This window comes from Aulonocara sp. 'chitande type north' Nkhata Bay, linkage group LG18 (genome assembly GCF_057382095.1).
Source record: "Aulonocara sp. 'chitande type north' Nkhata Bay isolate Kocher_YH1m ecotype deep benthic linkage group LG18, A_spYH_male_GT1.1, whole genome shotgun sequence".
NCBI lineage: Eukaryota > Metazoa > Chordata > Actinopteri > Cichliformes > Cichlidae > Aulonocara > Aulonocara sp. 'chitande type north' Nkhata Bay.
This window is the reverse complement of record NC_141361.1, coordinates 23288470-23300911: the sequence shown is the minus strand read 5'-3', so window position 1 is coordinate 23300911 and position 12442 is coordinate 23288470. Positions and strand designations below refer to the sequence as shown.

The window sequence follows — 12442 nt, the reverse complement described above, 5'->3', positions numbered from 1 at the left end:
GCGCACGTTTGTGTGTAACATCTGCATGTTTAAATATAGTTCACAGTCTGCTGATACATTACAATTCTTGAAGTCATACATCTCAACTGTGCTACATCAGGGTCTGCAGAAAACACAAGTTCACAGCCATGGAAAGATAAAGTAGGGGCACAGTTGCCTGTCATCCACTAACAGAGCGTGTCTTTGCAGCGTCTGGAGTGGATGCAGTCGGTGAGGGGGTCATGAATGTGGACATTTTACCCCAGCCTAATGGAGAACACAAGATCAGTGTGAAAGGTAAAAATAACAGAGCAGCTTTTGCGGTTGTGTCTTCTGTCACCTTCTTTTATTTTTTCACTTAAAGCTGTTCAGTCGGCAGAAATGTGAAGAAGGCCGAAAAACAAACAGCCCCTCCCACCAGACTAGTACAGCCATCTGCATCATGGCAGAATTCAAACCCTGCTCTTTCAGGTGGAAGCTGCTCAAAGAAGGGTGTCAAACATAAGGTCTAGGGGCCAGAATCGGCCAGGCAAAGACTCCAGTGTGACTCACTGGATAGCTTTGGAAAATATGGAGGCCATACATTTGGAACTTTTAACTGTATTTTCACAATTTGTACAGATTTGGGTACTGATCAAGTAAAGTAAATAAGTAATAGATAAACAATTAAATGGCTTAAAAGTACCTGGTTTTTTTTACTACCTGCTACAGACAGTAAGTGTTTGAAAATAAAGGGCAAATCTTTCTGCTTAATTGGGCAGTTTTACACATCTGTTTTTTACAAATTTAGCCTGAAGAGTCATGCTGATAGATGCATGCTTTCATTCATTACAGCAACATTTCTGTGTCATGTAGAAAAAAGAAACACATAGAACTCTTGAAACTGTACTTCTTTTTCTTAAATCAAGATGTCTCAGGGCTGTGTGGTTAAACTTGTTTACACTAACACAAAGGGGAACCGGCCCATTTACCATCAAAGTGGCCTGTATGTGGCCCACAGCGTAAAATGCACTGCTGTATACAAAACAAAGCAAAAGCCAAATGTGATTTTATTCTACTCAGTCTCGCCTCTCATGCTCTCACCACTTCCACAGAATGCACATTACAGTCAACAGTCTGACCCTATGGGACGAATTCTCAGTGCAAAAGCCGATGAGTTAAAAAACAAACAAACAAAGCAAAAAAAAAAAACAAGCATGCTCCTGACGTGTCGCCTTCAGATTTAGACAGAGTGGACTTTGAAGTCTGCTGTTTGGTCCCAGGGTCCTAGCCAGAGAATCGGCTCTCATCACTGTGATGATCATTGACACAGAAGCTGATGTTTCCTCTCACTGAGGTCCACAGCAAACAGAGTGTAAACAGAATTTGTATAATAGCAATATGAGAATAATGGCTGCTCTATAAGCAGTCCAGAGGTGCACGAGGAGAGGTCCTTAGAAAGGACTAAAGTCACTGGACTCTTTGGTTGTATTTTCCACTGCTGATCTGGTCTTCTGTATTTTATAAAGTCTGAAAGCAGACCCACAGGAGCCTTAAATTCCTCTCAGACCAATTTAATCATGCTGAAAGTTTGTTATGGATTTATTACTCATGTTACCTACCCTGGCTTTCTGTGTCCAGTGATCGCTGCTAATGACCTGAAATGGAAAGCACAGGGCTTCAGGCCTTTCGTCGAAGTCTACATCATCGGCCCTCACCTGAGTGACAAGAAGAGGAAATTTGCCACCAAGTCCAAGAACAACAGCTGGTCGCCAAAGTTCAATGAGAGCTTCCAGTAGTGAGTGTCCACTCAGTCTGATTTGCAGCACCAGCTGATCCAGAAGAGACAAGCTGACCTTTATCGTGTGTTTTCTGTCTCATTCCAGCTCACTGGGCACTGAGGTCGGGCCGGAGAGCTACGAGCTGCAAGTGTGCGTGAAGGACTACTGCTTCGCCAGGGAGGACCGCACCGTGGGCATGGCTGTGCTGCAGGTGAAGGACATAGCCAACAAGGGCAGCGTCACCTGCTGGATGCCGCTGGGCAGACGCGTCCACATGGACGAGACGGGCCTGACGGTGTTGCGCATCCTCTCTCAGCGCAACAACGACGACGTGGCGAAAGAATTCGTCAAACTCAAGTCAGACCAGCGTTCGGCCGAAGAGGGCCGCAGCTGAGGGGAGGGAGAGGAGAGCGAGAGAGCACGTGTGCACAGAGACGTACCTGACCGGCAAAGTGTTACGCACACATACTACTCACACCTGCATAGTTAGACAACCACGTGCAATACACAAGCACACACATAAAAATGCTCAGTTGTACATATCTCGCTTACATTATGCAACATTTACATCGCAATGTTATCAATGCAAACAAGCAGGAATATGTTTATATGAATCTCATTAGTCATTTCCCCCAAAAACTCTCCACTGAAGCCTCACATCCCCATCCCTCACTCACTCGTTCCTGCCACACTACGCCTTTTATACGCCGCGCATTTAGATGTGAGATAACGCTCACTGCATCCACAACAAGTCCATGTGAATAGGTTGAGAATGACCACTTTGCACTTTGCTCCTCGCCATAGCTATGCTCCGTCAGCCTGTCCGTCCGTCTGCTTGCCTGCCTGACTGTGTGTCGTTCTTCCAGTCCGTCTCCCCGACCCTCGTTGTTTTGCTCTTTGTAGGCTTCCCACGATGTAACATATTGTGTAATTTGGAGTTCAGACACAGATCTAAGATCAGCCCTCCTTCCCCTCAAAAACAGACAAACAAACAAACAAAAAACACAACACTGACCCTGGATCATCTGACATCCAAGGTCAACATCACTGCTAGTCCTGTAATGTAATCTCCTGCATGTTGACCCCCAGGAACACTGTGATTATACCGTTCCCACTCCCGTGTTAAAGATGGGGGCCTCCGATATGTTGTCTGTGTGAGCATGGTGCATTTAACCCCGGTACAGTAAGGTTTTTATAAAATGTGACATGAAGACACACCACCAGTGGATCCATGACGTGCCGTGACGTGTGACGTGCCGTTAGGGGCAAAAGCCGCGGCCACACACAATGTGCAGTTTTTAAAATGTTTCTTGTTGCTTCACGTCACGACAAAACGGAGCAATGCCCCGACGTCTTACCTTCCCCTCCCCCCTGAAGAGTGCACATTAATTTAAAAAAAAAAGGGCTACAGGATGGGTGGACTGGGATGTCACTTCATGCACTAACTCATGCTGTCCGTGCTTCTGTTGCCCGCCTGCTTGTTCTGCCATTTAAACCTTGAAGTGTCACCGTGGAGGAACTCGAAACAAATAAAAAGGACACGTGGTGCCGAACAACCGCTCGGTGGAACACTTTCCTCCCGATCGCCTGCACACGCATCTGAACACATCTGTTCAAGGCAATAGTGGTTTGTTTCACCAACAAAGCTGGTGAATACGCTTTTTGTTAATGTATGCGTGAAGGGGTGTGTGTTTGTGAGAGTGTGTGTGTGTGTGTGTGTGTGTGTGTGTGTGTGTGTGTGTGCCTGTGTGGGCTGATAGTCACACCTGCAAAATGGGCTGTGAGATTGTGAGCAATACATTGTACCTACACACCCAAAACGTATGCGCTGTCAATAACTAACAGAAGCACCAACTGCACACTCTGCATGAAAGGAATGGGAAAGTTATGATCACGTGGTTTTTGTAACTCACTGAAATATTTTATTTGTGGACTCATAAAGTTCCCATTCCTGTTGGAAGTGTGTAATCTCTTTCTCACACGTTTTGGATAAGAAAGAAGGAACGTGTTTTGCTTTTGAATTACTGCTTTGCCTTCAGTAGGACCAAATTTGCACGAAGCAGAGCTCATGTTTTTCTTTTTTCTTTTTTTTTTATTCAAAGAATGAAGCCATCAGAGTCACCGCCAAGCATTTATGGTGTACAAGTGTCACTTTTAGTCATGTGAAAAGGTGAGCAAGCGTTCGCGGTCGCCATCCGGCTCGTCTTGTAGTCTCTGTGTAAAACTGAGTGATGTCAGTGACGCCGGGTAGGTTTCTGTTTTAACCCGGGCGTCACTGCTGGCCCTGTCACATGTTGTCTTCGCTTAACTGTTCAAAAGCTACCAAAAACTAATCGTCTGAATGTTATTCACTCTCAGCAGAGCCTTCTTTCTCCGATCGTCGGGATAGTTCAACCCTAAAAGCACGTCTTTCTTGGGGAGACCAAATCATGCCTCTGATTTAGGCCATTAAATTGCACTTGATCGTGCTTGATTTTGCTGTTGTTGCCCAACATTAAAAGGGGAACTCCACTGATTTTTACTGTTGCACAGGATTTGAGCGTTTGCTTATTTAAAAAGAGGGAGGGGTGGGAGAGTCAGTCCTGCTTAGTCCTGTCTGCTTGTGGCTTAAAGCTCTGCAGAGGGGGGAGATAACTGAAAAACAAATAACTAACCCAGACTGGATCGTGGGTAATGCAGTCCCCGAGGAAGAAGAATATATGGACAACATCTCCAAGCACTACCTTTTTCCCCTCTCTTTTGTTTGTTTTTACCTGCACACAAATCAGCGGAGTGCTCCTTTAAACACAGTTAAACTTTTTTGGGGGGTTGCCGTTGGTAACCCCAGAGCTCAAGACAAAAACTTGACATGTCAGGTTGTAGCTGAAAAAAAAAGCAACAATAAATAAGTGATGACCCGGCTCGAGGCTCATTGGCTGCCTGGTTCACGTCTGTATGTGTGTACACGTATACAGACACCACCACACATATGCACTGATGACACACACACACACACACAGACCTCTGCTCAAGCACAAAAGGGCACATGTAAGATGACACACATGCATGCATGCACGCTGACACACCTCCGCGGAGACCAACAATGGCGCCCTGTGAATAGAATCAACTCCAGTTGCATGATGGGAAACTTTATTGTGCCAGCACGTGTCTCTTTGATGTTACTTGCTGTTTTGTTTTGGGGGTTTTTTCTCCTCCTTCCCTGTTTTTACTTTCAAAGCTATGTAACGACAGCTCATCTGTGTTATCTGTTGTTTCCAAAAGGCTTGTGAATACGTCATCTGTAACCAATACGAATGTAGTGAACACAGAACTCGCATGAGAGAATTATTTTCTACCGAGGATGTTTCTAATTTGTTTCTTATCATTATCGATTGTTCTTTAATGAGGATGAAGTGGAACTGGAATGCAGCCTGATTGTGATCTGCTTCCTATTAAAAGGACATTTGTGTCACAACCCAACCGTCTCTCTGAGAATCGCATCACTGCCTCTGAGTCGAAGCAGAAACAGTCATTTTTATTCTTACTTTGGGATGCAAGTGAGACCTAATCCAAGTTTCTAGTGTGAGTCTTTGAACACATCAACTGGCTTCTCTGTTCTGTGTGTGACCTCTGACCTCTATATGGAGCAAAAGAGGGGATCAAGTTTCAGCTGCCTCTCCGCTGTGAAGAGTGAGGAAAGACAGGTGATCATTTCAGTCTTAGGCTTTATACATGTTGTACTCTAAGCCCAGAGATTAGTATATTGTGGGCAGCACAGTTGTTAGCACTGTCACCTCATAGCGACAAGGTCCAAGAGTTTGCATGTTCTTCTTGTGTCTGCACGGCTACTCCTCTTCCTCCCACAGTCCAAGGACATGCATGTTTAGAGTGACTGGTGATTTAAGTTGGCCAACCAGAAAATTCAATTCAATTTTATTTTATTTATACAGCGCCAAATCACAACAACAGTTGCCTCAAGGCGCTTTATATTGTAAGGTAGACCCTACAATAATGCATATAGAGGAAAAAACCCAACAATCATATGACCCCCTATGAGCAAACACTTCAGCAACAGTGGGAAGGAAAAACTCCCTTTTCTCCCAGGAAGAAACCTCCGGCAGAACAAGGCTCAGGGAGGGGCGGGGCCATCTGCTGCGACCGGTTGGGGTGAGAGAAGGAAGACAGGATAAAGACATGCTGTGGAAGAGAGAGAGATTAATAACAAGTGTGATTCAGCAGAGAGGTATTCACAGCACTTCATTTGTTCCACATTTCGTTGCATTGCAGCTTTATTCCAGTATGGATTAGGTTTATTTTCACCTCAAAATTCTGCACATAATACTCCACAATGACAAATTTAAAAACAAAACAAAAACAAAGCGCTAGCTTGAAATAATTGCAAATTTATTAAAAATCAAAACAAAAACATAAGGTGCTTCCTGTTTCCACTGATCATCTGTCAGCCCTAAACCAAATAAGTGGTCAGGAAGAAATAACTGTGGTGTTTTATCCCAAAGTTAACAAGGGTTGTAACAGATGAGTATTTTCATTTATGTTATATTTAACAGGGATGATATCAAATAATAAGATATTTGCTCTATAAAATGTGTGCTTTAACAGTCCATTGACCCCAGTGTGAGACAAGTTTCCATATCTGAGAATCTGGAAGGTTTAGTTGTCATACATTAGGATATTTGCAATTTAACCTTCTGTTAAATATAAAAGTGTTCATGTGACTTGATGCCATACTGCTGTTATTGGTTTTCTGAGTCTATAATTCAGATATTTAATGTCCAAGGCTGCCTTTTTGTTAAACAGCCTCAACACTTCCTGTTACAATTTTGCCAAATGTTTAAACAGATTTCCAGAAACAGCGTCTCAGAAATCTAAACACAAACTGAAGGGAATTAAAACCGCACCTTTAAAAACAAACATCTTCTGAAAAATGAAAGCCGGCACTCAAAACCGTGCCCTCTCTTCTGTTTACCTCCACCACAACAACCCCGCACAGCTGTTATCAGCCTGTGTCTTGCAAAGCATCAAATAAACACTTATGTGATCAGTTCAAAACAAAACCATTTGAAGAGTCTGCGCATGTTCAGGCTTCAGATTTAAATGCATGGGTTTCCCTTTCGGTGAAGTGCACGCTTTTTGGTCCTGAAACAGCATTTATATCACATGTCAGCCTACATACATTCAGAGGCCACTCTATTATGTACGCCTGTTCAACTGCTCTTTAATGCAACTATCCACTCAAACAGTCACAGGTCAGTAATTCAAAGCATTGAGGCATGCAGATGTGCACGCTGAAGTTCAAACTGAGCATCAGGAAGAAAGGTGAGTGAAAGCTGCATGGTTGTTGGTCTGAGTATTTCACAAACTGCTGATCTCCTGGGATTTTCCCACACAGCCATCTCCAGGGTTTACAGGGAATGGTCTGAAATGACAAAATTCTCTGGTTCTCTGGGTGAAAATACCTTGATGATGTCAGAGGAGAATGGTCAGACTACTCTGAGCTGATATGACGGCAGCAGTGACTCAAATAACCAAGGTATGCAGAAGAGCATTTCTGAAAGCAGATTATGGCAGCAAAAGACCACAGTGGTGGCCACTCCTGTAAGCTAAAAACAAGTAACTGCAGCTACATTTTGCACAGACTGCACACAGATGTCCTCCACATTCACCAAATCTCAGAGCAGCAGGGCATCCTTGGATGAGCAGTTGTGACACAAGACGGAAAGTATGTACTTCTGTTTTTTGCAAGTAAATCTCTGACAGTGTATTTTTCTATTTGCTCCTTCATACATATTTGAAAAAGGTAATTTGATTGAAAACACTGATGCAGTGCTGGACAGTATTCAGGAAAGTGAGTGATCATCACTCTTCAGTTGTGACTGACAGAAGTAAAAATGGTTTTGATGGAATTCGGGTGAGAGGAGCATTAAAAAACAAGTCCCGAGTCTTCTTTGTCTTATTTTTCATTTCATGTGCCAAATGTTGGTGAACAGTCTGGGCTGGTGCGGGTCAGTTCATCATGTGAACGCTTCTGCTGTGAAGCACGCATGTTAGCATCGTCTCAGTGAAAGATTCAAGAGCCGGAAAGACATCATCTGGACGAAGCATATGCTCTTCTATTACTTATATATACACCGTTCAGCCTTTCCAAATGTGCAACTCCACAGGCACCGATGCACCTTATTACCATCATAGATGCAGACTTGTAAACCAAGTGGATGGTCTCTCTCCTCTTTATCCTGCAGGAACTTTGAATGATCTGACCACAGAGCAGTTTCTCACTTTTTCTCTGGTTATTTTTGGCTCAGAGAAAACAGCAGCGTTTCTGGTGGATGGAAGTGTTCCTGTACCCACCCCCTTGCCCCCCAAGGTGCATTGACGTCCATGACGGAATCACGCCTGTTTTTAATGCAGTGACTAGTGATGGGATTTCCGGCTCTTTTTAGAGATCCGGCTCTTTCGGTTCGACTCACTAAAAAGAGCCGGCTCTTTCGGCTCCGAACCGGCTCTTCAGGTTGTTTTGTTGCTTTAATTAATTTATTATTAACAATAATATAAAATTATGCACAAAAGGAATTACTAACGTAAAAACAAGTGGTTTTATTTATATATGTTTATATATAAATATATGCGGTGGCCCCTAGAGACAAAACACGTACAAACTCCAAAACACATTTCTAGCATGAACTGAACTTCCAAAGCAGAGCTACTAGATCACTTAAATTACACAATTGAAAGCATGTGTGTATTGTTTGTATATTTATACACAGGCACTCATATATATATTCAAATAATTTAAAAAAAAGTTCATTTACCTGTTATTACCACACACCAAATCCGGTCGTTGGTACTTGCTGGCTTGTGTAGTGAAGAAAATATAATCTGATCAAACATTATTCAGCTTTAAATATTGTTCAGCTTTAAAGTTACTGTGCAACTGTGTAATAAAAATGTGCTCACGACTTTGGCCTTGAGAGCGATAAGAAGCGATCGCCTCATCCTGCAGGTGTAAGATATCTGCAAGCGAAGAGACTAGAACACCCAAGGCCGATTTCCTTTTATGGAGTTGTTTTTTCTGCTAATGCAGCACTTTTCTCACAACCCCCTCCTGTAAGTTTTAGAGAATATCTACCCATCCTCACAGCAAATATTAGGAATCTCTTGATGTGAGCTGTGTTGAGAGGTTGTCTCTGTCTCAATAAAAGTTCACTGATTCCCCATCTGCAGCAGGTGTCCAGTTGTCTTCATTCTCCGCCAGCCTGGTTAAGTCAATTCCTCCTTAACATCTAAAAGAACCTATTTAATGAAGGAAGACGGGTTCACTTTGTGTTTAATATTATTCTATTGCTGTTGTTGTTTTTTTTATATCCTTCAATTGGCGTCACGAACAGGATCCGCTCCAGGTCAACTGGACCGGATGGGAGGACATCGGCAGTGGTCTGAGTGAACGGAGTTTGGACAAAAGCTGTGTGCACACAAAAACAAGGTAAGCAGACCTTTTATTTCTGCTATATTGAACACTATAAAAATACTTAGTGTCCAAACTCCTAGTAATTCATAACCAAAATTGTCTGGCTTACTTAAGGCTTGTTGAGAATCAGACAAGTGAATAAGAGATAAGTGAATAAGAAATAAGTGAATAAGTGAATAAAGATAAGAGTGAACTGAGGTCTGACCACGGTTGCAGCCGACGGGTTGCTCTCCGGTGTCGGATAAATACCTCAGTGCAGGTCTGGGACCTTGAAAGGGTTTATTAGTAACGCCTTTCTAAACAAATTAAAAGGTTAAAGGCCTTGAGAATATTTTTTAGTAATATTCTCTAAACTACAGAAGGGTTAGGAAGGCCCAGAGGACTTTATTAGAAAAGATCCTCTAAAACTTAAAAAGGAGAAGTACTGGTTGGAGTCCAAAGGAGGGGTCCCTTTGATCAATAGGAGAAAACGGATCTCTTCTTAAAACCCCGATGATTTTAGTGTTTTAAATGTTTTGATGTTCTGTTTGATATTGGACACACATAAATACACGCTGAATGCTTGCTGTGGAACACTGGGCAGGACAGTTTGGTTCTCCGTTGTTCACAGATTACACAATTAAAGGAACTAGGTTCCTCTTTTGGTTAAAATAATACACCACACATAGAATTTTTTTTTTTTACACATTTATTACATACATAAGGAGGGTAATGAGTGACTGCAGGTAATGTATGAAGTGTGAATGAGACGTGTGAACAAGGTGACAACCAACTAGCACCCCTATCAGGAAGCTCTAGGCAAGGTTACCCGCCAGACTCCGGTTTGGTAGAAGCTTGGTAACACCTGAAGGGATATTTCAGTGCTGACTCACCTTTAAAGCAGCGCCCCAGCTGTTAGTGCCTAACAGAGGCAGAAACCCAGCTGGCCCAAATTCTCCTTTAAAATCAATAAAAGAACACTCCTCCATTGACAGTAAAATGGATGGAGAATTAGATCGACAAACTAATGATGATGGTTGGGGTCCCGGTGTTATTCTTAGCACATTGGGAGAACAATTAACATGTGTTGAGACAGTCATCAACTCCACACACCAGCCTAAAGAAGCAAAAAAGCAGAAAGAGTCATTGAGGAAAACAGCTGAAAGGTTAATGAAAGAAAAGGGAAAGGACGAGGGGAGTAGTGGTAACTGGGGAATAATTTGGCAGAATAAGGCTATGCAGGCAAAAGAGAAAGAGGAAGAAGCCAACTCAGCAGCAGCAGGTGCAGGTGTGATAAGCGGGGTGAGACACAGAAAGGAAGCAGATAAGCACGCAGGCCGCAAAGCTAAATTTAATCACTGGGTGTGTTTATGGGAAACTGCAAAACCACACATGAAGAAAAATAGGTCTCAGCCACCTCCCTATTCTGCCTCAACTCCTCCCTCAGCAGGCATATATCCGGTACTTAATATCTCTGGTGGAATAATGACTATTGGAGAAGAACCGCCCGTAGCTCCAACTCCCATAGATACCAAGCATTTTTGCCCAGGAAGCTCCTCTCTGTCGGCGACATCCTCAGCTAGGAGTAGAGCCCCCTCTTCTATGTCCCATTGTTTTGGAACCGGATCTGAGGGCCTAACTGACCCATTTGCGAGCGCACCATTTGCGGTTCGAATGAACAGACAGGAACCCACTGAACAACAATTAACTGATCTAGAAGCAGCATTACGCAGCTGCTTAAACGAACATAGGTCAGCGGTCCAGGTGAATAATCGTGTTGCGTCAGCCCCTGTTTCTCGGTCCAACCCCTTTGCCAGCACTCCTGTCGCTGTTAAAGGAGATCTGACCACTACTGCAAAAACTGAGCCTGGCACTTCACCAAATGTCACAGTTACCATGTCTTTGGTGGGCCGTCAGGATCCGGAAACACAGATGAGTTTAGCCCACGCTTTTGCTGACACTGCTACCCCACCAGGCGGGGAAGAAACTGAGGATACTGATGATGAACTCAGTGACCTTAACAATACACCCCCCTCTACCCCTCACAGTTTAGGATATCAGACTAGATCTAAGGGCCCTGTGCCTCAGCCTCCAGGCATGTTTCCCCTGGTCCAGACTAAAGCGCAACGTAGACCAGTGTATCAACCTTATTCATTCGGAGATGTCCAGGCCCTAGTGGACAAACTCCCTGACATAATGGAGGGAGGGAATGCCTGGTTGGCTGGTTTGGATAAATACACAGCTGGACAGGACCTCGCACTGGGAGATTTTAGAGCTATTATAACTAGGTGCACATCCCGATCTCAGGCAGCGGACCTGGAACAAAATGCGGGTACTACCACGCATGAGAACGAGGTGCCACTAATGCAGGCCTTGAGGTTTATTGGACCGGCCCTGCGCAAACAATTCCCACCCAAAAATCAAGGCACCTTACAGAAATTTAAATGGGAGGGAAAGCAAAATCCCACCCATTATCTAAATCAGGCTGTTGAAGACTGGGTGAACCATACAGGTCATCACCCCAGTAGGACTTGTTCACAGAGCATGTGGTTTAGAAGGGCGGTGCTGAGGGGCATTCCGGAGTCAGTAAGCCAGAAAATGGAGGATAATCCTGATTTGCAGGACTGTGACTTTGCAATCTGGAAGAAACATTTGATTTTTAATCTTAACAAAGTGCAGATTAAGTCTGATGATAAAGCGGAGAGCGTCGAAGATTTACAGTTGCAACTGTTGAAGGTTCAGCTGCAGAAAGCTAAAAACGACCTGGGTGGAAAAGGTGACAAGCCTAAAAAGCAGCTTGTGGCCGCTGCGGCTCCCCCTCCTGGTCCAGTTGCCCCTGATTTGTATCCGAACCCATGGCCAACTGATCCACAGCCCCCCCAGTATGGTGCTTATCACTCCCCGGCCCCTTATGGGCAGAGAGGTTCCCCATTTGGAGGAAACAGAGGTGGTTTCAGGGGAAGGGGTCAGATGGGAGGTGGTAGGGGAGGCCAGATGTATGTTTGTTTCCGGTGTGGACAACCTGGACACTGGGCTAAAGCGTGCCCTTTGAACCCGGCTGCTGGAAGAGGCAGGGGAGCCCGTGGTGGGCCCTATCAGCATCCTGGCCACAGAGGTGGACCTCGTGGTGCTTTAGTTGAAGTGCCCCCGGCCCCACAGATGCCTGTGATGGGGTGGGAGTACTACGAGGGTGGTCCCCAGCTATAGGACACCCCACAGACTGCCCAGGACGGTGAAGGGACAACGGCAGACCCTATGC

The 12442-nt window shown here is 44.3% G+C and overlaps 2 protein-coding genes across 2 annotated transcripts in view; both read left to right on the top strand.

Moving 5' to 3' along the window:
• LOC147308570 (protein unc-13 homolog A-like) overlaps positions 1-5198 on the top strand; it is a 33162-nt gene extending 27964 nt beyond the window's left edge. The window contains exons 40-42 of the mRNA XM_086272383.1: positions 190-276; positions 1600-1756; positions 1845-5198. Coding sequence (XP_086128509.1) covers positions 190-276; positions 1600-1756; positions 1845-2133 — 533 coding nt within the window. The 3' untranslated portion in view covers positions 2134-5198. The remainder of the gene's footprint in view (positions 1-189; positions 277-1599; positions 1757-1844) is intronic.
• Positions 5199-8620: 3422 nt separating this feature from the next.
• LOC147308569 (uncharacterized) lies at positions 8621-12442 on the top strand. Its single transcript, XM_086271103.1, has one exon. It carries the CDS (start codon positions 10183-10185, stop codon positions 12388-12390), a length of 2208 nt encoding a protein of 735 aa, XP_086127229.1. The 5' UTR covers positions 8621-10182; the 3' UTR covers positions 12391-12442.

Bases quoted from the DNA above. Each gene is read 5' to 3' on its own strand.
- LOC147308569 (XM_086271103.1), top strand. From the start codon at position 10,183: ATGGATGGAGAATTAGATCGACAAACTAATGATGATGGTTGGGGTCCC.